Raw genomic sequence first — 25,092 nt, forward strand, 5'->3', positions numbered from 1 at the left:
CCCTACACGTACTGGATCACAATTGAGCACTACACGTACTGGATCACAACCTAGCCCTACACGTACTGGATCACAACCTAGCCCTACACGTACTGGATCACAATTGAGCACTACATGTACTGGATCACAACCTAGCCCTACACGTACTGGATCACAATTGAGCACTACACGTACTGGATCACAACCTAGCCCTACACGTACTAGATCACAACCTAGCCCTACACGTACTGTATCACAAACTAGCCCTACACGTACGGGATCACAACCTAGCCCTACACGTACTGGATCACAACCTAGCCCTACACGTACGGGATCACAACCTAGCACTACACGTACTGGATCACAATTGAGCACTACACGTACTGGATCACAACTTAGCCCTACACGTACTGGATCACAACCTAGCCCTACACGTACTAGATCACAAACTAGCCCTACACGTACTGGATCACAACCTAGCCCTACACGTACGGGATCACAACCTAGCCCTACACGTACGGGATCACAACCTAGCACTACACGTACTGGATCACAATTGAGCACTACACGTACTGGATCACAACCTAGCACTACACGTACTGGATCACAATTGAGCACTACACGTACTGGATCACAACCTAGCACTACACGTACTGGATCACAATTGAGCACTGCACGTACTGGATCACAACCTAGCACTACACGTACTGGATCACAAACTAGCCCTACACGTACGGGATCACAACCTAGCCCTACACGTACGGGATCACAACCTAGCCCTTCACGTACGGGATCACAACCTAGCACTACACGTACTGGATCACAATTGAGCACTACACGTACTGGAACACAACCTAGCACTACACGTACTGGAAATTATTGATTTTGTTATTGTTTGTATTGTGTCAGCAGGTCCCGTAAAATATAAATCAACATTTTAGAAAGTGCTAATTAAAAGTTATTATATTTTAAACGTTTTGTTGCCAAAAGTGTTTCAATTTTATGTTTTAAAGCGATTTCAAGTGGTTGATCTTTTCCCGCGTTATTGTGACGTCATTTAAAAAAATGATTCCGGTAACAGTCGAGTCGTCCTATTTACAGAATTTGTAAGAAAGGAATACTGAAAGGTAATCCGAAATGAAATGAAGTATTTTTTGAACGTTTCTTGAATTTCGGCAATTGCGTTCATCAATCGATGAACGCAACATCTTCGGATATGTTCGGATCGCAATTCATCGCATAACATTATACATGAAAATTATTGATCTTGTTATTGTTTGTACTGTGTCAGCAGGTCCCGTAAAATATAAATCAACATTATAGAAAGTGTAAATTCATTTTATTTTAAATGTATTGTTGCTACAAGTGTTTAATTTTTACGTTTAAAAGTGATATCAAGTGGTTGATCTTTTCACGCGTTAATGTGACGTCATTTGAAAAAATGTTTCCGGTTACAGTCGGGTCGTTCTATTTACAGAATGGGTAAGGAAGGATTAATAAATGTTTTTTTTAAATGAAATGAAGTATTTTTTTTAACAATTCTTGAATGAAATAAGGAACTATTGGTGTAAATATAAGTAATGAATTGCGGGGTTTATGTTATTATCGGGGATATGAACGCAATTTGGCTGGTCAAAGAACCAGCCCAATTGCGTTCATACCCCGATAATGACATCAACCCCGCAATTCATTCCTTAAAACAGTAAAACATATACAATGTACATACCGTTCATACTCGTACAGTAATACATATACATTGTACATACCGTTTATACTGGTACAGTAATACATATACACTGTGCATACCGTTCTTACTCGTACAGTAATACATATACACTGTGCATACCGTTCATACTCGTACAGTAATACATATTCACTGTACATACCGTTCATACTCGTAAAGGAATACATATACACTGTGCATACCGTTCATACTCGTACAGTAATACATATACACTGTACATACCGTTCATACTCGTACAGTAATACATATTCACTGTACATACCGTTAATACTCGTACAGTAATACATATACACTGTGCATACCGTTCATACTCGTACAGTAATACATATACACTGTACATACCGTTCATACTCGTAAAGGAATACATATACACTCTGCATACCGTTCATACTCGTAGAGTAATACATATGCACTGTGCATACCGTTCATACTCGTACAGTAATACATATTCACTGTGCATACCGTTCATACTCGTGCAGTAATACATATTCACTGTGCATACCGTTCTTACTCGTACAGTAATACATGTACACTGTGCATACCGTTCATACTCGTACATTAATACATATTCACTGTGCATACCGTTCTTACTCGTACAGTAATACATATACACTGTGCATACCGTTCATACTCGTACAGTAATACATATACACTGTACATACCGTTCATACTCGTAAAGTAATACATATACACTGTGCATACCGTTCATATTCGTAGAGTAATACATATACACTGTGCATACCGTTCATACTCGTACAGTAATACATATCGACTGTGCATACAGTTCTTTCTCGTACAGTAATACATTTTCACTGTACATACCGTTCATATTCGTACAGTAATACATATACACTGTACATAACGTTCATACTCGTACAGTAATACATATACACTTTCATACTCGTACAGTAATACATATGCACTTTCATATACTGTTCTTATTCGTACAGTAATACATAATACACAGTGCATACAGTTCATACTGGTAAAGTAATACATAATACACTGTGCATACCGTTCATACTCGTACAGTATAACATAATACACTGTGCATAATGTTCTTACTCGAACAGTAATACATAATACACTGTGCATACTGTTCATACTTGTACAGTAATACATATACATTGTATATACCGTTCATACTCGTACAGTCATACATATTCACTGTACATACCGTTCATACTCGTACAGTGATACATATTCACTGTACATACCATTCATACTCGTACAGTGATACATATTCACTGTACATACCATTCATACTCGTACAGTAATACATATACACTGTACATACCGTTCATACTCGTACAGTAATACATATACACTGTACATACAGTTTATACTCGTACAGTAATACATATACACTGTACATACCGTTCATACTCGTACAGTAATACATATACACTGTGCATACCGTTCATACTCGTACAGTAATACATATGCACTGTGCATACCGTTCATACTCGTACAGTAATACATATTCACTGTGCATACCGTTCATACTCGTACAGTAATAAATATGCACTGTACATACCGTTCATACTCGTACAGTAATACATATGCACTGTGCATACCGTTCATATTCGTACAGTAATACATATGCACTGTGCATACCGTTCATACTCGTACAGTAATACATATGCACTGTGCATACCGTTCATACTCGTACAGTAATAAATATGCACTGTACATACCGTTCATACTCGTTAAGTAATACATATACACTGTACATAACGTTCGTATTCGTTTCAATTATTGAAGGTACTACCTTTCTGCATTGCATATATGTAGCGTGGGAAGTGGCATTGTGAGGTATTCGGTTCATCATCAGCATAGGTGAAACAAGTAGGCCATTTTTGCTATTCTTTACCAAAAAAAGGTATGTGATAAAAAAAATGACACTCGTCATCATATAATGCATACTGTTTATTGATCTCGTCCCAGAAATATGTTTGTGAGCTTGCCAATGATCGCTAACTTGCAAATTTCCAGAACACGTTGGATAAAATAGTGTATTGTATGACGACTTGTGACTCATCCAATATATCTGATCTTACCCTGGGACTTTTTTTCGTCCTTGACCCCGAAGATGACCTTTTTCGTGGTCTCCGTTTCCCAGATCGACTTAGCGTTCCTGTCTCGCTGCTATTGTCATACCCAGCGTTGGAAAACCTGAAAAAACATAGATGTTGTCATCTTGGACTGAGTACTCTGGTCCACATGTCATTATGTTCCATCTCTAGATGTGTAGCAGATGCTGAGAAAACTTCTCTCATCATAAAGGCAGTGATTTCAAGTCAAAGGTAAATCTCAAATCAACAGCTTTTAGCGTTGCACTTCTGGTTTTAAAAGCTCTGAAAATCAAACAAAACACCCGACATCGCAAACACTGCCTGACCGAACATTTATTTTCAAGACAGTTTATGCTTACCACTTCAACTCAAATTTGACCATACTCAGCTTGAGTTTTGCTTGTTTTGCGGTGTGGCGCCAATATGAACTTGCGTTTACCTTTCCGATCGTTGCGACTGTAGACTGGTCCGCCGGCGTTCGGCATCCTTCTCCTCCCGGCGGCCCGCCTCGAGGTTCATGAAGCTGTATGCTATAGCTGTGGACATCTTGCGTGTGATCAACCAGAGCCGTTTAGAAAGACAACGTACGGGCATCTCGCATCCTTTACACTGTTGAGCAAGTACTGTTCAGGATGGGTGGGAGGAAAGTCATGGGCTTCAAGCGTGCACAAAGATGAGTTTTATCCGTAGCTGCCTTGTTCGATGTTATTGGTTTTGCAAAATTTATTAATCACTGACATATATTGTTTTCATGTATTCGCGACAGTTACTTAGAACAAAGAATTGTTTATAAATGCATTCAAAGCAATGAAGATAATGAATAATCATATTTCGGTGCAATTTGTACAAATAGTAATTATAAGAGAGCACATCTTTTATAATCAATCATAATGTCTTGTGCGCATTTTATCAAATGAAACATTTATTAACTATTGCAGTGTTTTTGCACGATCATACAGCCATTGAGTTCGGTATGCGTTCGCATATTTACGAGCATCAGTATCTATGCGTTAATCAATCATTCCAACCTTGTTGTGTTCAATTGCAAGCTCGTTTATCATATCAGATAGATTACGATGGATCAAGACACGAACGTACACAAGTTGAAACATACGTTAGCATCAGATGCTTTTAAATGGAGCATTAGCGTAAGTTGTTTTTGAAAACCCTCAGCTGCATCCTAGTGCATTCAAGGCGGGGTCATTTGTCATATCTATCATATCCAACATTGAACAGTTTATGTACATAAGATTTTAAACTTAATAATAATTGCAAAACTTCACTTGCTTCTTCGATTGGTTCAAGGAGTAGTGGTACTGTTCACATAAGCATTCATCAAGTAAAACAATACAACACTACACATAGGTTATCTACCTGTATAGCAAGTCTGATTTCAATTCACAAACTACACTTTCACACATACTTTAATCCCGAAATGTTTATCCAGCGATTGAATCGTGGCGTGGTATCCAAGGAATAGTTGAACATCAAGGTCAGAGAAAGCTTCTTTATTCCTGATTTTGTTTTCTGCTGATTTTCCCTGTCTAGCGCAATCTGAAAAAGTAGATAGTAACTGGGAAATCTTATCTTACAATTAATAATTGAGCATTCAATATATCAAAACATGTAACAGCTGCCGGAGTAGCAGGAAACATACACACACGTCTTTAAAAGTTTTGTCTGACTTCCAAATTTTCATTAATTAGTGAATGAAACAAAATAGTTCAGATTAAAAATCCATTCCATGCCAATCGTTCATCACATTATGATGCCGTGATGGCTACCAAGAAAATATAGTCAGGTTTCCTCATATCTATTTTATTCAGGTAAGTTAAATTACTCCACCTCCTTAACATTAAACATAGCTGTTATAAAACAAAACTTTGAGTGTTCGTGGTGGGCAAGTGGTTTGGGTTTCTAAAGCGCAGAATTCTTTCAAAACTGCTACATACAGTACATATTTCTATTAAAACTTGGTATACAGGTAATGCTTTTAAGGACTTAAATTAGGTAAAACCGTTCCACATTTAGCGCGATAACTTGCAAGATTTGTCACGTGGTAGTATTGTATCATTGCGCATTGTAACGCCGCATAACAGCATCGCCGCATAAACGAAATCGACCACGTTTATGCGGTGATTTTCAACGCATCGACATGACTTTCTTATGTGGCAAAAAGGCAAACTTTCGCCGCATAAAAACCAATTAAAACACATACTAGTACAATAGTGGTTGATAAAGTTTCATCAAGATCGGACTTGGACTTTTTGAGACGTAAATTCTGACAAAGATTTCGTAAGACCGGTCTAAATGTGAACCAAATCAATTGATCTTTCTGCGAAAACGTTTGAAATTACGTTTGGCCCGACGAATGGCGGGAATATATGTTACGACAACGCACAACAACGCCATTAGGGACAATCAGAAAATTGAATCGTCGTATGACGTTACATATTTTCTCGCCTTTTTGTCAGACTAACGGGCATGTACCCTTAACAATGCGCACTTTCAACGTCATTTCAAACGTTTCTAGAAAAGTCAATTGTTAACGACGGACAAACAACAGAAATCCAACAATCCTCCCGGCTCCACATGTGCTCTTGTGCTCAGATGAGCTAATCATTATTTCAAAGTCAAGAACCACTGGTTCTTGTGCGATTGTGAAATTTATTCACATCTAGGCCATCAGCGTTTATCTGTGGTTACCAGGGCAACGAAAGGAAAACGATATTATTTCCAAAAAATTCAACACAACATTAGTTTTGGGCACTTGAACAAGAGGCCTCAGATGACTGATATAAGGTCATCAGGGACGTCTTTCTTTCATTGATTGTGTTTTATGCACTAGTCATTTGTAACCAAGAAAATGTATCATCACCATCGTTTTTGTAGGAATATTATTATTATATCTATTGTTTAGCTTGATAATAAATGGTTCAGTTAATCCTCTTTATGAGGCAAAAAGGCACAGTTGTGCCCCATATAAGCAATTTCTGCTTTATGCGATGAGCATCGCCGCACAAACGTGGTCGCCCTGTTTGTGCGTTGAAAATCACCGCATAAACGAAAAAAAAAACACGTTTATGCGGCGATGATGTTATGCGGCGTTACAGCGCATGAGCAAGCGCGATCTTAAAAATAGCATCCTTATAGCGTTAGTTCAAACCCGACGACTTCAAAGACAAATATCTTACACATATATATATTCCCTGAATGGTGCAAGGTTTACCTATCGTCGTGTTACTCCTACTAACTTGTTTTTCAGTATTAGCAATCATGCCAGGGGAACACTTTCTCAAAACGTCGTCCATGATTTGCGTATCGATGGCAGAGTTCCTTGAAATGTTTGAACTACATATCACTAGTAATGTTCCGATTACTTGGCTGAGATCATATATACATATCTTAAGCCAATGTTTTTGTTTTGCGTTATCCATTTACAGATCAAATTACGAATTTGTTTGAATGCAGGTGGAGACTCAAAACGGAAACAGTTTTCCTGAAATCGAATTGCATGATTAGGAGATTGAAAAAGGGGATAATTTTGATGTTTTATAACCTAAAAAATGAATGCATAATGTGGAGTAAACAGGTGTAATTAAAAAACAAGAATGCCAAGTTGTGTCTTAATTATAAATTAGAAATGCAATGTGTGGAATAAGAGGAATGTGGATGTGTGATTATTGAATGTTTTGTAGGTAAAAGCCAGATCAAGAAGGTCTAAGGAGTGAATGTTTTACTTAATGTAGGCGAAAGTATGACCGAAAAGGTCGTAGGAGTGTATTTGGTGACTGGTTTGTAGGCGAAAGTAAGGTTGAGAAGTTCATGGAAGTGTAATTAGTGACTACATCACAGGCGAAAGTGAGAACGAGAAGGTCGTGGGAGTGTATTAAGTGATTGTATCATAGGCGAAAGTAAAGTCAAGAAGCTCGTGGGAGTGCATTAAGTGACTATATCATAGGCGAAAGTAAGGTCGAGAAGGTCGTGGGAGTGTATTTAGTGATTGTATCATAGGCGAAAGTAAGGTCGAGAAGGTCGTGGGAGTGTATATAGTGATTGTATCATAGGGGAAAGTAAGGTCGAGAAGGTCGTGGGAGTGCATATAGTGATTGTATTGTAGGCGAAAGTAAGGTCGAGAAGGTCGTGGGAGTGTATTTAGTGACTGTATCATAGGCGAAAGTAAGGTTGAGAAGATAGTGGGAGTGTATTTAGTGACTGTATCATAGGCGAAAGTAAGGTCGAGAAGGTCGTGTGAGTGTATTTAGTGACTGTATCGTAGGCGAAAGTAAGGTCGAGAAAGTCGTGTGAGTGTATTTAGTGACTGTATCGTAGGCGAAAGTAAGGTCCAGAAGGTCGAGGGAGTGCATTTAGTGATTGTATTGTAGGCGAAAGTAAGGTCGAGACGGTCGTGGGAGTGTATTAAGTGACTGTATTGTAGGCGAAAGTCAGGGCGAGAAGGTCGTGGGAGTGTATTTAGTGATTGTTTTGAAGGCGAAAGTAAGGTTGAGAAGGTCGTGGGAGTGTATTAAGTGACTGTATTGTAGGCGAAAGTAAGGTCGAGAAGGTCGTGGGAGTGTATTTAGTGACTGTATTGTAGGCGAAAGTAAGGTCGAGAAGGTCGTGGGAGTGTATTTAGTGATTGTTTTAAAGACGAAAGTAAGGTCGAGAAGGTCGTGGGAGTGTATAAAGTGATTGTATTGTAGACGAAAGAAAGGTTGAGAAGGTCGTGGGAGTGTATTGAGTGATTGTTTTGAAGGCGAAAGAAAGGTTGAGAAGGTCGTGGGAGTGTATAAAGTGATTGTATTGTAGGCGAAAGTAAGGTTGAGAAGGTCGTGGGAGTGTATAAAGTGACTGTATTGTAGGCGAAAGTAAAGTCGAGAAGGTCGTGGGAGTGTATTTAGTGACTGAATTGTAGGCGAAAGTAAGGTCGAGAAGGTCGTGGGAGTGTATTTAGTGATTGTTTTGAAGGCGCAAGTCAGGTCGAGAAGGTCGTGGGAGTGTATAAAGTGATTGTATTGAAGGCTAAAGTAAGGTTTTGAAGGTCGAGGGAGTGCATATAGTGATTGTATTGTAGGCGAAAGTAAAGTCGAGAAGGTTGTGGGAGTGTATTAAGTTACTGTATTGAAGGCGAAAGTAAGGTCGAGAAGGTCGTGAGAGTGTATTAAGTAATTGTATTGAAGGCGCAAGTCAGGTCGAGAAGGTCGTGGGAGTGTATAAAGTGACTGTATTGAAGGCGAAAGTAAGGTCGAGAAGGTCGTCGGAGTGTATGAAGTGACTGTATTGAAGGCGAAAGTCAGGTCGAGAAGGTCGTGGGAGTGTATAAAGTGACTATATTGAAGGCGAAAGTCAGGTCGAGAAGGTCGTGGGAGTGTATTTAGTGACTGTATTGAAGGCGAAAGTCAGGTCGAGAAGGTCGTGGGTGTGTATAAAGTGACTTTATTGAAGGCGAAAGTAAGGTCGAGAAGTTCGTGTGAGTGTATTAAGTAACTGTATTGAAGGCGAAATAAGGTTGAGAAGGTCGTGGGAGTGTATAAAGTGACTGTATTGAAGGCTAAAGTAAGGTTGAAAAGGTCATGGGAGTGTATAAAGTGACTGTATTGAAGGCTAGAGTAAGGTTGAGAAGGTCGTGGGAGTGTATAAAGTGACTGTATTGAAGGCTAGAGTAAGGTTGAGAAGGTCGTGGGAGTGTATAAAGTGACTGTATTGTAGGCGAAATTCAGGTCGAGAAGGTCGTGGGAGTGTATTTTGTGATTGTATCGTAGGCGCAAGTAAGGTCGAGAAGGTCGTGGGAGTGTATTTAGTGATTGTATCGTAGGCGCAAGTAAGGTCGAGAAGGTCGTGGGAGTGTATTTAGTGACTGTATCGTAGTCGAAAGTAAGGTCGAGAAGTTCGTGTGAGTGTATTAAGTAACTGTATTGAAGGCGAAAGTCAGGTCGAGAAGGTCGTGGGGGTGTATTAAGTGACTGTATTGAAGGCGAAAGTCAGGTCGAGAAGGTCGTGAGAGTGTATAAAGTGACTGTATTGAAGGCGAAATAAGGTTGAGAAGGTCGTGGGAGTGTATAAAGTGACTGTATTGAAGGCTAAAGTAAGGTTGAAAAGGTCGTGGGAGTGTATAAAGTGACTGTATTGAAGGCTAGAGTAAGGTTGAGAAGGTCGTGGGAGTGTATAAAGTGACTGTATTGAAGGCTAGAGTAAGGTTGAGAAGGTCGTGGGAGTGTATAAAGTGACTGTATTGTAGGCAAAAGAAAAGGTCGAGAAGTTCGTGGAAGTGTATTAAGTGACTGTATTAAAGGCTAAAGTACAATCGAGAAGGTCGTGGTAGTGTATTAAGTGATTATTTTGAAGACGAAGGTACAATCGAGAAGGTCGTGTGAGTGTATTTGGTGATTGTATTGTAGCCGAAGGTAAGGTCGAGAAGGTCGTGTGAGTGTATTTGGTGACTGTAATGTAGGCTTAAGTAAGGTCGAGAAGGTCGTGGGTGTGTATTAAGTGATTGTATAATAGGCGAAAGTAAGGTTGAGAAGGTGGTGTGAGTGAATTTAGTGATTCTTTTGTAGGCGAAAGTAAGAAAGGTTGAGAAGGTCGTGGGAGTGTATAAAGTGATTGTATTGTAGGCGAAAGTAAGATTGAGAAGGTCGTGGGAGTGTATTAAGTGACTGTATTGTAGGCGAAAGTAAGGTCGAGAAGGTCGTGGGAGTGTATTTAGTGACTGTATTGTAGGCGAAAGTAAGGTCGAGAAGGTCGTGGGAGTGTATAAAGTGACTGTATTGTAGGCGAAACTAAGGTCAAGAAGGTCGTGGGAGTGCATATAGTGATTGTATCGTAGGCGAACGTAAGGTCGAGAAGGTCGTGGGAGTGTATTACGTGACTGTATTGTAAGCGAAAGTAAGGTCGAGAAGGTCGTGGGAGTGTATAAAGTGACTGTACTGAAGGCTAAAGTCAGGTCGAGAAGGTCGTGGGAGTGTATTTAGTGATTGTTTTGAAGGCGAAAGTAAGTTCAAGAAGGTCGTGGGAGTGTATTAAGTGACTGTATTGTAGGCGAAAGTAAGGCCAAGAAGGTCGTTGGAGTGCAATTAGTGATTGTATTGTAAGCGAAAGTAAGGTCGACAAGGTCGTGGGAGTGTATTAAGTGACTGTATTGTAGGCGAAAGTAAGGTCGAGAAGGTCGTGGGAGTGTATTTAGTGATTGTATCATAGGCGAAAGTAAGGTTGAGAAGGTCGTGGGAGTGCATATAGTGATTGTATTGTAGGCGAAAGTAAGGTCAAGAAGGTCGTGGGAGTGCATATAGTGATTGTATCGTAGGCGAACGTAAGGTCGAGAAGGTCGTGGGAGTGCATATAGTGACTGTATTGTAAGCGAAAGTAAGGTCGAGACGGTCGTGGGAGTGTATAAAGTGACTGTACTGAAGGCTAAAGTAAGGTTGAGAAGGTCGTGGGAGTGTCTTTAGTGATTGTATCATAGGCGAAAGTAAGGTTGAGAAGGTCGTGGGAGTGCATATAGTGATTATATTGAAGGCTAAAGTCAGGTCGAGAAGGTCGTTGGAGTGCATATAGTGATTGCATTTAAGGCTAAAGTCAGGTCGAGAAGGTCGTGGGAGTGTATTTACTATTTAGTGATTGTATTGTAGGCGAAAGTAAGGTTGAGAAGGTCGTGGGAGTGCAAATAGTGATTGTATAGAAGGCAAAAGTAAGGTCGAAAAGGTCGAGGGAGTGCATATAGTGATTGTATTGAAGCTAAAGTAAGGTTGAGAAGGTCGTGGGAGTGTTTTAAGTGACAGTACTGGAGGCGAAAGTACAATCGAGAAGGTCGTGGGAGTGTATAATGTGACTGTATTGAAGGCGACAGTAAGGTTGAGAAGGTCGTGGGAGTGTATTTAGTGATTGTTTTGAAGGCGAAAGTAAGGTCGAGAAGGTCGTGGGAGTGTATTTATGGACTGTATTGTATGCGAAAGTCAGGTCGAGAAGGTCGTGGGAGTGTATTTAGTGACTGTATTGAAGGCGAAAGTCAGGTCGAGAAGGTCGTGGGAGTGTATAAAGTGACTGTATTGTAGGCGAAATTCAGGTCGAGAAGGTCGTGGGAGTGTATTTTGTGATTGTATCGTAGGCGCAAGTAAGGTCGAGAAGGTCGTGGGAGTGTATTTAGTGATTGTATCGTAGGCGCAAGTAAGGTCGAGAAGGTCGTGGGAGTGTATTTAGTGACTGTATCGTAGTCGAAAGTAAGGTCGAGAAGTTCGTGGGAGTGCATATAGGGATTGTATTGAAGGCTAAAGTCAGGTCGAGAAGGTCGTGGGAGTATATTTAGTGATTTAATTGTAGGCGAAAGTAAGGTTGAGAAGGTCGTGGGAGTGCATATAGTGATTGTATTGAATGCGAAAGCAAGGTCAAGAAGGTCGTGGGAGTGTATTAAGTGACTCTATTGAAGGCGAAAGTAAGGTCGAGAAGGTCGTGGGAGTGTATTAAGTGACTGTATTGAAGGCGAAAGTAAGGTCAAGAATGTCGTGGGAGTGTATTTAGTGACTGTATTGTAGGCGAAAGAACAATCGAGTTGGTCGTGGGAGTGTATAAAGTGACTGTATTGAAGGCGAAAGTAAGGTTGAGAAGGTCGTGGGAGTGCATATAGTGATTGTATTGAAGGCTAAAGTAAGGTTGAGAAGGTCGTGGGAGTGTATTTAGTGACTGTATTGTAGGCGAAAGTAAGGTCGAGAAGGTGGTGGGAGTGTATTAAGTGATTATAGTGTAGGCGAAAGTAAGGTCGAGAAGGTCGTGGGAGTGCATATAGTGATTGTATTGTAGGCGAAAGTAAGGTCGAGAAGGTCGTGGGAGTGCATATAGTGATTGTATTGAAGGCTAAAGTAAGGTTGAGAAGGTCGTGGGATTGTATTTAGTGACTGTATTGTAAGCGAAAGTCAGGTCGAGAATGTCGTGGTAGTGTATTAAGTGATTATATTGAAGGCGAAAGTATGGTCGAGAAGGTCGAGGGAGTGCATATAGTGATTGTATTGAAGCAATAGTAAGGTTGAGAAGGTCGTGGGAGTGTATTTAGTGACTGTATTGTAGGCGAAAGTAAGGTCGAGAAGGTCGTGGGAGTGCATATAGTGATTGTATTGAAGGCTAAAGTAAGGTTGAGAAGGTCGTGGGAGTGCATATAGTGATTGTATTGAAGCTATAGTAAGGTTGAGAAGGTCGTGGAAGTGTACAAAGTGACTGTATTGAAGGCGAAAGTACAATCGAGAAGGTCGTGGGAGTGTATAAAGTGACTGTATTGAAGGCGAAATTAAGGTCGAGAAGGTCGTGGGAGTGTATTAAGTGACTGTATTGAAGGCGCAAGTCAGGTCGAGAAGGTCGTGGGAGTGTATTAAGTGACTGTATTGAAGGCGAAAGTCAGGTCGAGAAGGTCGTGGGAGTGTACAAAGTGACTGTATTGAAGGCGAAAGTACAATCGAGAAGGTCGTGGGAGTGTACAAAGTGACTGTATTGAAGGCGAAAGTAAGGTCGAGAAGGTCGTGGGAGTGTATTAAGTGACTGTATTGAAGGCGAAAGTAAGGTCGAGAAGGTCGTGGGAGTGTAAAAAGTGACTGTATTGAAGGCGAAAGTAAGGTCTAGAAGGTCGTGGGAGTGTATTAAGTAACTGTATTTAAGGCGCAAGTCAGGTCGAGAAGGTCGTGGGAGTGCATATAGTGATTGTATTGAAGGCTAAAGTAAGGTCGAGAAGGTCGTGGGAGTGTATTAAGTGATTGTATTGTAGGCGAAAGTAAGGTCGAGAAGGTCGTGGGAGTGTATCAAGTGACTCTATTGAAGGCGAAAGTAAGGTCAAGAAGGTCGTGGGAGTGTATTTAGTGACTGTATTGCAAGCGAAAGAACAATCGAGTTGGTCGTGGGAGTGTATAAAGTGACTGTAGTGAAGGCGAAAGTAAGGTTGAGAAGGTCGTGGGAGTGCATATAGTGATTGTATTGAAGGCGAAAGTAAGGTTGAGAAGGTCGTGGGAGTGCATATAGTGATTGTATTGAAGGCTAAAGTAAGGTTGAGAAGGTCGTGGGAGTGTATTTAGTGACTGTATTGTAGGCGAAAGTAAGGTCGAGAAGGTGGTGGGAGTGTATTAAGTGATTATATTGTAGGCGAAAGTAAGGTCGAGAAGGTCGTGGGAGTGCATATAGTGATTGTATTGTAGGCAAAAGTAAGGTCGAGAAGGTCGTGGGAGTGCATATAGTGATTGTATTGAAGGCTAAAATAAGGTTTTGAAGGTCGTGGGATTGTATTTAGTGACTGTATTGTAAGCGAAAGTCAGGTCGAGAATGTCGTGGTAGTGTATTAAGTGATTATATTGAAGGCGAAAGTATGGTCGAGAAGGTCGAGGGAGTGCATATAGTGATTGTATTGAAGCAATAGTAAGGTTGAGAAGGTCGTGGGAGTGTATTTAGTGACTGTATTGTAGGCGAAAGTATGGTCGAGAAGGTCGAGGGAGTGCATATAGTGATTGTATTGAAGGCTAAAGTCAGGTCGAGAAGGTCGTGGGAGTGTATAAAGTGACTGTATTGTAGGCGAAATTCAGGTCGAGAAGGTCGTGGGAGTGTATTTTGTGATTGTATCGTAGGCGCAAGTAAGGTCGAGAAGGTCGTGGGAGTGTATTTAGTGATTGTATCGTAGGCGCAAGTAAGGTCGAGAAGGTCGTGGGAGTGTATTTAGTGACTGTATCGTAGTCGAAAGTAAGGTCGAGAAGTTCGTGGGAGTGCATATAGGGATTGTATTGAAGGCTAAAGTCAGGTCGAGAAGGTCGTGGGAGTATATTTAGTGATTTAATTGTAGGCGAAAGTAAGGTTGAGAAGGTCGTGGGAGTGCATATAGTGATTGTATTGAATGCGAAAGCAAGGTCAAGAAGGTCGTGGGAGTGTATTAAGTGACTCTATTGAAGGCGAAAGTAAGGTCAAGAAGGTCGTGGGAGTGTATTAAGTGACTGTATTGAAGGCGAAAGTAAGGTCAAGAATGTCGTGGGAGTGTATTTAGTGACTGTATTGTAGGCGAAAGAACAATCGAGTTGGTCGTGGGAGTGTATAAAGTGACTGTATTGAAGGCGAAAGTAAGGTTGAGAAGGTCGTGGGAGTGCATATAGTGATTGTATTGAAGGCTAAAGTAAGGTTGAGAAGGTCGTGGGAGTGTATTTAGTGACTGTATTGTAGGCGAAAGTAAGGTCGAGAAGGTGGTGGGAGTGTATTAAGTGATTATATTGTAGGCGAAAGTAAGGTCGAGAAGGTCGTGGGAGTGCATATAGTGATTGTATTGTAGGCAAAAGTAAGGTCGAGAAGGTCGTGGGAGTGTATATAGTGATTGTATTGAAGGCTAAAGTAAGGTTTTGAAGGTCGTGGGATTGTATTTAGTGACTGTATTGTAAGCGAAAGTCAGGTCGAGAATGTCGTGGTAGTGTTTTAAGTGATTATATTGAAGGCGAAAGTATGGTCGAGAAGGTCGAGGGAGTGCATATAGTGATTGTATTGAAGCTAAAGTAAGGTTGAGAAGGTCGTGGGAGTGTATATAGTGACTGTATTGTAGGCGAAAGTATGGTCGAGAAGGTCGTGGGAGTGCATATAGTGATTGTATTGAAGGCTAAAGTAAGGTCGAGAAGGTCGTGGGAGTGCATATAGTGATTGTATTGAAGCTATAGTAAGGTTGAGAAGGTCGTGGAAGTGTACAAAGTGACTGTATTGAAGGCGAAAGTACAATCGAGAAGGTCGTGGGAGTGTACAAAGTGACTGTATTGAAGGCGAAATTAAGGTCGAGAAGGTCGTGGGAGTGTATTAAGTGACTGTATTGAAGGCGAAAGTCAGGTCGAGAAGGTCGTGGGAGTGTATTAAGTGACTGTATTGAAGGCGAAAGTCAGGTCGAGAAGGTCGTGGGAGTGTATAAAGTGACTGTATTGAAGGCGAAAGTACAATCGAGAAGGTCGTGGGAGTGTACAAAGTGACTGTATTGAAGGCGAAATTAAGGTCGAGAAGGTCGTGGGAGTGTATAAAGTGACTGTATTGAAGGCGAAAGTCAGGTCGAGAAGGTCGTGGGAGTGTAAAAAGTGACTGTATTGAAGGCGAAAGTAAGGTCGAGAAGGTCGTGGGAGTGTATTAAGTGACTGTATTTAAGGCGCAAGTCAGGTCGAGAAGGTCGTGGGAGTGCATATAGTGATTGTATTGAAGGCTAAAGTCAGGTTGAGAAGGTCGTGGGAGTGCATATAGTGATTGTATTGAAGGCGAAAGCAAGGTCGAGAAGGTCGTGGGAGTGTATTAAGTGACTCTATTGAAGGCGAAAGTAAGGTCAAGAAGGTCGTGGGAGTGTATTTAGTGACTGTATTGCAAGCGAAAGAACAATCGAGTTGGTCGTGGGAGTGTATAAAGTGACTGTAGTGAAGGCGAAAGTAAGGTTGAGAAGGTCGTGGGAGTGCATATAGTGATTGTATTGAAGGCTAAAGTAAGGTTGAGAAGGTCGTGGGAGTGCATATAGTGATTGTATTGAAGGCTAAAGTAAGGTTGAGAAGGTCGTGGGAGTGTATTTAGTGACTGTATTGTAGGCGAAAGTAAGGTCGAGAAGGTGGTGGGAGTGTATTAAGTGATTATATTGTAGGCGAAAGTAAGGTCGAGAAGGTCGTGGGAGTGCATATAGTGATTGTATTGTAGGCAAAAGTAAGGTCGAGAAGGTCGTGGGAGTGCATATAGTGATTGTATTGAAGGCTAAAATAAGGTTTTGAAGGTCGTGGGATTGTATTTAGTGACTGTATTGTAAGCGAAAGTCAGGTCGAGAATGTCGTGGTAGTGTATTAAGTGATTATATTGAAGGCGAAAGTATGGTCGAGAAGGTCGAGGGAGTGCATATAGTGATTGTATTGAAGCAATAGTAAGGTTGAGAAGGTCGTGGGAGTGTATTTAGTGACTGTATTGTAGGCGAAAGTATGGTCGAGAAGGTCGAGGGAGTGCATATAGTGATTGTATTGAAGGCTAAAGTCAGGTCGAGAAGGTCGTGAGAGTGTATAAAGTGACTGTATTGAAGGCTAGAGTAAGGTTGAGAAGTTCGTGGGAGTGTATAAAGTGACTGTATTGAAGGCTAGAGTAAGGTTGAGAAGGTCGTGGGAGTGTATAAAGTGACTGTATTGAAGGCAAGAGTAAGGTTGAGAAGGTCGTGGGAGTGTATAAAGTGACTGTATTGAAGGCTAAAGTAAGGTTGAGAAGGTCGTGGGAGTGTATTAAGTGACTGTATTGTAGGCAAAAGAAAAGGTCGAGAAGGTCGTGTAAGTGTATTAAGTGACTGTATTAAAGGCTAAAGTACAATCGAGAAGGTCGTGGGAGTGTATTAAGTGACTGTTTTGAAAGCGAAAGTACAATCGAGAAGGTCGTGTGAGTGTATTTGGTGATTGTAATGTAGGCTAAAGTAATGTCGAGAAGGTCGTGGGTGTGTATTAAGTGATTGTATAATAGGCGAAAGTAAGGTTGAGAAGGTCGTGGGAGTGAATTTAGTGATTATTTTGTAGGCGAAAGTAAGGTTTAGAAGGTCGTGGGAGTGTATTTAGTGATTTATTGTAGGCGAAAGTAAGGTTGAGAAGGTCGTGGGAATGAATTTAGTGATTCTTTTGTATGCGAAAGTAAGGTTGAGAAGGTCGTGGGAGTGTATTTAGTGATTGTATTGTAGGCGAAAGTAAGGTTGAAAATGTCGTGGGAGTGTATTAAGTGATTGTATTGTGGCAAAAGTAAGGTCGGGAAGGTCGTGGGAGTGTATATTGTGATTTTATTGTGGCAAAAACAAAGGTTGAGAAGGTCGTGGGAGTGTATATTGTGATTTTATTGTGGCAAAAACAAAGGTTGAGAAGGTCGTGGGAGTGTATATAGTGATTTTATTGTGGCAAAAGTAAGGTTGAGAAGGTCGTGGATGTGTATTTAGTGATAGTATTGTAGGCGAAAGTAAGGTCGAGAAGGTCTTGGAGAGTATTTAATGATTGTATTGAAGGCGAAAGTCAGGTCGAGAAGGTCGTGTGAGTGTATTTGGTGACTGTATTGTAGCTGAAGGTAAGGTCGAGAAGGTCGTGGGAGTGTATTTGGTGACTGTAATGTAGGCGAAAGTAAGGTCGAGAAGGTCGTGGGTGTGTATTAAGTGATTGTATAATAGGCGAAAGTAAGGTTGAGAAGGTCGTGGGAGTGAATTTAGTGATTCTTTTATGGGCGAAAGTAAGGTTGAGAAGGTCGTGGGAGTGTATTTAGTGATTGTATTGTAGGCGAAAGTAAGGTCGAGAAGGTCGTGGGAGTGTATTTAGTGATTGTATTGTAGGCGAAAGTAAGGTAGAGAAGGTCGTGGGAGTAAATTAAGTGATTCTTTTGTAGGCGAGAGTAAGGTTGAGAAGGTCGTGGGAGTGAATTTAGTGATTCTTTTATAGGCGAAAGTAAGGTTGAGAAGGTCGTGGGAGTGTATTTAGTGATTGTTTTGTAGGCGAAAGTAAGGTTGAGAAGGTCATGGGAGTGTATTTCGTGATTGTATTGCAGGCGAAAGTAAGGTTGAGAAGGTCGTGGGACTGTATTTAGTGACTGTATTGCAGGCGAAAGTAAGGTCGAGAAGGTCGTGGGAGTGTATTTAGTGATTGTATTGTGGCAAAAGTAAGATTGAGAAGGTCGTGAGAGTGTATATAGTTATTTTATTGTGGCAAAAGTAAGGTTGAGAAGGTCGTGGGTGTGTATTTAATGATTGTATTGTAGGCGAAAGTAAGGTTGAGAAGGTCGTGTGAGTGTATTTGGTGACTGTATTATAGTCGAAAGTAAGGTTTAGAAGGTCGGTGGAGTGTATTTGGTGACTTTATTGTAGGCAAAAATAAGGTCGAGAAGGTCTTGGAGAGTATTTAATGATTGTATTGAAGGCGAAAGTCAGGTCGAGAAGGTCATGGGAGTGTATTTAGTGACTGTAATGTAGGCGAAAGTCAGGTCGAGAAGGTCATGGGAGTGTATTTAGTGACTGTAATGTAGGCGAAAGTCAGGTCGAGAAGGTCGTGGGAGTGTATTTAGTGACTGTAATGTAGGCGAAAGTAAGGTCGAGAAGGTCGTGGGAGTGCATTTAGTGACTGTATTGTAAGCGAAAGTAAGGTTGAGGAGGTCGTGGGAGTGTATTTGGTGACTGTTTCGTTGGCGAAAGTAAGATCGAGGAGGACTTGGGAGTGTATTTAATGACTGTATTGTAGGCGAAAGTAAGATCATGAAGGTCGTGGGAGTGTATACAGTATACCCGGTTACAACTATCTGACGTCATGTCATAACAGGTATTATTGTGTGTGCTAATATGATGTCAGTACACAATAATAATGACGTTCATTATGTTATAAACTATAAAAAGAGCATTCACAAAATAGCTATATTTGGAGTATTTAGACTGAGCTTCTCCCTAACACAGTCAATATGTGTAGACCTCAAAAACAATAATTATGAAGTTATGGAGCGGATCAAAAGTGATCAAAAGGAAATAACTCTAAAGTACCATCTATAAAACTTATGGTTTTTTTTGCACAACAATTCTACTCAACGCAGTTAATATGTGCATGGAGTTTTCCAGAGTAAAAAAATGGAGTTTTCGAGAGTTAAACAATGGTATAAAAATAATCAAAGGGAATTACTATTACAGTACCATTTACAAAATAATGTTTTTTGCGCAGCATTTTTGTTCAACAAAGTAAATAGGTGTATGTTGGGGGAAACTTGACTTGTCTCAATATCCCAGGAAGGACGGATCGACGGACAGACGGGACAAGGTGATTTCGATATAGCCAATGTGGTGTGGGTATTGAAACTAAATAAATGGACGCTAGGTGATGTGCAATTCGTACTGCCATGTCCTTTTGTTCTATTACAAACCGCATTGGTTTGACAAGTCTGAAAAAATAAAACAGTAATGTGATTTCATAGAAATGCTAAATGACAGTTTAAAATATTAATATTTGATCCATATCAGTTATTATAGCATTTCCATTCACAACATACCATTATTCGAATACAACCTATATTTTCATCCAATGAAATTGCAGATATGCCATCATTAAGAAGTAGACTTAATCATTAAGAATTTCAACTTTCGCGCATTCTTAAACATGTGCCTCCTGTCAATCACCCGATACACAATCTCAGGGTGGGACGTTGCTACGCTCACTCCGCCCATTCTTAAACATTAAGAATTCACTTCATGTCATCTAACTATATAATACTTAATGTACGAGCCTAGTCTTGTTTCAAATACAAAGCTTATACGGAGTCTATGCAGATTGTCAAGCCAGTACTATAATTCTATAATAAGAACTAGCTGAATGATGCGGTAAAACAATTCAAACAAGTTAGTTCATGTGTGCATGCACTTACAGACAATTTAAACAATTCAGAAGTTTAATTGCACTTACACGGTGATTACTAATACGATAAAATCAATGACGTTATTAAGGAAGACATTCTCCAATTTATTACAGCACGATATGTAGATCTATGTCTTAATAGTTTGGCACACTTGCAGATCAGTCAATTGGAGGATTATATCGTAAGTACTGAAAGCAATGCCTTCATAAAATACGTTGCAGGTCAGGGGAGACTATTCGTGTTTGTCTGGGTGTTTAAGGTATAAAGGCTTGTTTCAAAAGACAACTGATCAAACGAATAAAATTAGTGGCAACACCTTCTCATGAAGTGTGCGAGCGTCACGTGTTTTTTTTCTTTCTTTCTCAAAACAGAAAAGAAATTGGAACTAAAGAAAGGAAACATAATGAAAATCTTAAGGTTGATCATTATACACAGCAGTCTAACTTGTAACGGCAAATAAGAAAGACCATCATGTTTTTGTAAATTCTAAACGATCATATGAATGAGGACAAAGTCTAGTTAGTCCATAAACATTGTGACTGATTTTGGGGACGGTTGGTGTATATTTTTCAAAATTAAAGACCTGTCACTGTCAATTCTTATTCTTCTTAATTATGTCATTTTAGGGGCCATAATTCTCTTGAGATCAGGACTTTCAAGAATAGCGCGTTATGCATGGACAACTCACAGCATGTGTTGCCCATAAAAATGGTTACAAAGTTCGGCGAGGGTTGGTTTCATATTCTAAATTTAGAGAGCGAACACCGCCTCTTCTGTATTTCCTGTCAATTCAATGACAATAACTCGAGGAATACATATTAGTACGAACAAATTAGACCTAGGTATATTTCATTAACATTGTGACAAATCATGATGATTGGTGTACATTTGCTAAAGTGACAGGACACTTTCAAGTTTGTGATTTATTGTCAATTCATTGGCCACTATGAATTTGCGTCTAATGTTCGAATTTTCCAAAGTATTTAAATGTTGATTAAGTTCGGTCATGCTGAGTACTCGCCAATGTAATAGAGTTGGTAACGTTAGTGGACGCTGGACGAAAACGTGTTCTTGCAACATGACTGGCGAACACTAAAAGGAAAGCACACGTTCATATAACTGTTATGTTTTATAGGGTCAGGCATTGACATTTTAAATTGTGTGCGTTTTGTGAACAAAGTTCTTGTAATACTGGTTATACGTCAATACATTTTATAATAGTAAATTGTCATCTGTTGTATAGTTTCATATTGTGTTATTACTTATTGCATCGTCAACAAATAAATGACTGTTTTGATTCATGCAATTGTTTCTCATTACTTTTACCTTTCCAGAACATATTACTGCTTCTTTTTAAGAGAGGTTTTACGCAAAAAAAATAATGTCACTTTCGACTAAAATACCTATGATGGTGAACAATTTTTCAAAGTGATTTTTAAAGAAAAGGGCATTTAAGGCAAGCCCGAACTATGTAGGCCCTTCGAAAGAGTTGTGAAGGAATTGTGTGAGAGTATGAGAGTAGTATGAGAGTTGTGTGAGAGTAGTGTGAGAGTTTTGTGAGAGTAGTGTGAAAGTTGTGTAAGTGTTGCATAAGCGTTGCATAAGCGTTGTGTGAGAGTAGTGTGAATGTTGTGTAAATGTTGCATAAGCGTTGTGTGAGAGTAGTGTGAGAGTTGTGTGAGAGTAGTGGGAGAGTAGTGGGAGAGAGAGTAGTGTGAGAGTAGTGTGAGAGTAGTGTGAGAGTTATGTGAGAGTAGTGTGAGAGTTGTGTGAGAGTAGTGTGAGAGTAGTGGGAGAGTTGCGTGAGAGTAGTGTGAGAGTAGTGTGAGAGTTGTGTGAATGTTGTGTAAGTGTTGCATAAGCGTTGTGTGAGAGTAGTGTGAGAATAGTGTGAGAGTTGGGTGAGAGTAGTGTGAGAGTAGTGTGAGAGTTGTGTGAGAGTAGTGTGAGAGTTTTGTGAGAGTAGTGTGAGAGAAGTATGAAAGTTGTGTGAATGTTGCATAAGCGTTGTGTAAGAGTAGTGTGAACGTTGTGTAAGTGTTGCATAAGCGTTTTCTGGGAGTTTGTGAGAGAAGTGTGAGAGTAGTGTAAGAGTTGTGTGAAAGTTGTGTAAGTGTTGCAAAGGCGTTGTGTGAGAGTTGTGTGAGAGTTTTGTGAGAGTAGTGTGAGAGTTTTTTAAGTGTTGTATAAGCGTTGTGTGAGAGTTGAATGAGAGATGTATGAACGTTGTGTGAGAATTAAATTAGAGATGTATGAACGTTGTGTGAGTGTTGAATTAGAGATGTATGAACGTTGTGTGAGAGTAGAATGAGAGATGTATGAACGTTGTGTGAGAGTTGAATGAGAGATGTATGAACGTTGTGTGAGAGTTGAATGAGAGATGTATGAACGTTGTGTGAGAGTTGAATGAGAGATGTATGAACGTTGTGTGAGAGTTGAATGAGAGATGTATGAACGTTGTGTGAGAGTTAAATTAGAGTTGTATAAGCGTTGTGTGAGAGTTGAATTAGAGATGTATGAACGTTGTGTGAGAGTTGAACGAGGAATCTTCAATGAATTATACTTCGTTGTTAAACCAAGACAGCTACTTTCAATTAACCTTCTAAGAGATATATGGTCCATGTACAGCATCAATGAAGCCAGGATTTCTTTATAAAATAAACCGTCTTAATCAAACCAAGATCTCGGCCTCATTCAAGCTCATACATAAGATTTTGCGGAAATTATATGGTAAGGTGGAATATAACAATATTGTACACAAGACAAAGCAAGGTCGATGTTCACTACTATTTTTGTGCAATATTTATAGGTCAAACAAACGTGTCTGGGTAAAAAATACCTACTCTTTCTCCAAAACAAAAACAACCTTTCAGGTGATGCTATGATAAAATGAGTCACAAGACATCGATAATTGACATAAATGAACATTGCCTAAATGTAAATATGTATTTGGCCAAAAAGCTATACGTTTTAATAAAACATTTACACTTATCTTCCGTAACATGTAGGTGATATGCTATTTATTAAATATTTACATCGTTCGAAACGTTCTTGATATTTATGGGGGGACTGGCTTCAAAAGTCACTTACTGTATGTTATTTAAAAAAAAACAGCAAAACTAATTTTCACTATTACACCATTGCTGTTAGATTATTTGCACAGTGCATTGTATTTAATATATATATATAAACCAAACTGCCAAATCTAAAAGAACAACGTCAGCCATTTGCGTAATATACGTATGATGTATGCAATGGTTGATTAGTGGTAATGCGTGTCAGGCAACATAATGAGCAGAGAGAGACACATGTTTGATTGTTCACGTACAGTAATCCGCATTAACAGGAATAGAACATTATCAATACCGATAAATCGTTTCAAATTTGGTAACAGAGTAATATGCTAAGGACCTTCTTTCGTGAGATAAAATACACGAATAAATCAGTGGGAGAATATTCACATATTGTTCAGTTACATACCATGCCTCAATACTTCGTTGTCGTATTTATATTGTTCATAGGGAAAAGATATTGAATATGTTCATGTTTCAAGCATCTTTCACTGAAGCGTAATTAGCGTTGCGCTCACTGTAAAGTGATAGTCAACGACATAAACAACGAGTTAAATATCATAACACTTTGAATGTTTTGGTTAGTCGGCTGAAATTCGTTTACGAATATATTGAGCCTGATTGCATTTGGTATTTGCCTTCCTTAGTCGATTAGAATATCAAACAACTGATTTGTTTGAACGCAGGTAGAACCTTTCTAACCGGGATTACCCGGGAAATAAGTGATTTAATTAGAATATTTAGTAGGGATAAATATCACGCTTTGGTGACCAAATATAATCACAACTTGCCGAGTGAACAGCAGTCTGTAATATGTGGCATACTTGGAATTTGAGGTTAACGTATTTACTTCACCGGTTGGTCGAAGCAGATTGTCCGTCATGATAAACTTGTGTGCAATTTAAGCAAGGGATGGCAACGAGTACCCGAGTACTCGAGTACTCGATCAATCATCCGAGTACCCGAGTATCAAATCACTACTCGAGTACTCAAAAAAATTTTTTTTTTATAAAATTCACCAAATTCACAACAAACAGACGTAAGTATCAGATCACAATTTACGGCACCTCTAACCCCCGCCGTGTACACAATTGACACTAATAAATTATTTGACAGTTGTTGAAATAACTGCAAACTGTCAACAAGGGCCCTTATTTGCAAATAGCACTGATGTACACGAACTTGTCTTTCCCGAAAACCAATTCATGTTATCCGAGTAATCGCGTACCCGAGTACTCGATCGGAAGATTGTCCGAGAACTCGAGATCAATTTTACTACTCGTTGCCATTCCGGCGGGGAATCCACGTGACCACATGCGGATATATGCGTAAATTTTAAGCATATATCCTCATGTGGTCACGTGGATTCCCCGCCATGGAGGAACTCTATTGAAAGTTATAAAAAAAAACATAGGACAGCACTATGAGATCTGGATAATTGTGGGCCGCTGCAGCTATATTAAACTATATTTAATACGTGGTGAGTAAAAGGTTTATGGAGACTTAAGAACTTGGTTGAAAATATGCGTCTCTTTTTCCTAAAAAAATCAAGTACTTTTGAGCTGAAAATGTAGACACAGTCATTTTTTTCCTTGAATACATGAGTTGTCGTTCTTACCATAATGATTGTCTCGTCATTAAATAAACGGTGTTACTTTTGACATTAATAATGTAGACACAGTCTATTTGTTTACAGAGTTGTCTTTCGTACGTTTGTTTTCGCAACGTTTCTGAGCACGTACTAAAGTGCTGACGAGTTAGCTGACGATATAGAAATAGAGTCGAGTTGCTGACCAATTGCTGACCATATAGGCAAAGAAGGTAAAACAGTTTTTAAATAAAATAATTTTTAAGACTTATTTTGTTTAATTTA

General features: G+C 39.8%; 1 protein-coding gene across 3 annotated transcripts in view; it reads right to left on the reverse strand.

The window, feature by feature from the left end:
• The window catches only part of LOC128240540 (cys-loop ligand-gated ion channel-like), a 177,630-nt gene that overhangs the window by 123,940 nt on the left and 28,598 nt on the right, over positions 1 to 25,092 (reverse strand). For 2 of the 3 annotated variants that reach the window (XM_052957204.1, XM_052957201.1), the window contains exons 2-3: positions 4,238 to 5,352; positions 3,784 to 3,898 (exon numbers count right to left, since the gene is read on the reverse strand). In XM_052957204.1, the coding sequence (XP_052813164.1) occupies positions 3,784 to 3,898; positions 4,238 to 4,392 (270 nt within the window). In that variant the 5' untranslated portion in view covers positions 4,393 to 5,352. The remainder of the gene's footprint in view (positions 1 to 3,783; positions 3,899 to 4,237; positions 5,353 to 25,092) is intronic. The other variant, XM_052957202.1, reaches the window with a different exon arrangement.

Source organism: Mya arenaria, chromosome 7 (genome assembly GCF_026914265.1).
Source record: "Mya arenaria isolate MELC-2E11 chromosome 7, ASM2691426v1".
In the NCBI taxonomy this organism is placed as follows: domain Eukaryota; kingdom Metazoa; phylum Mollusca; class Bivalvia; order Myida; family Myidae; genus Mya; species Mya arenaria.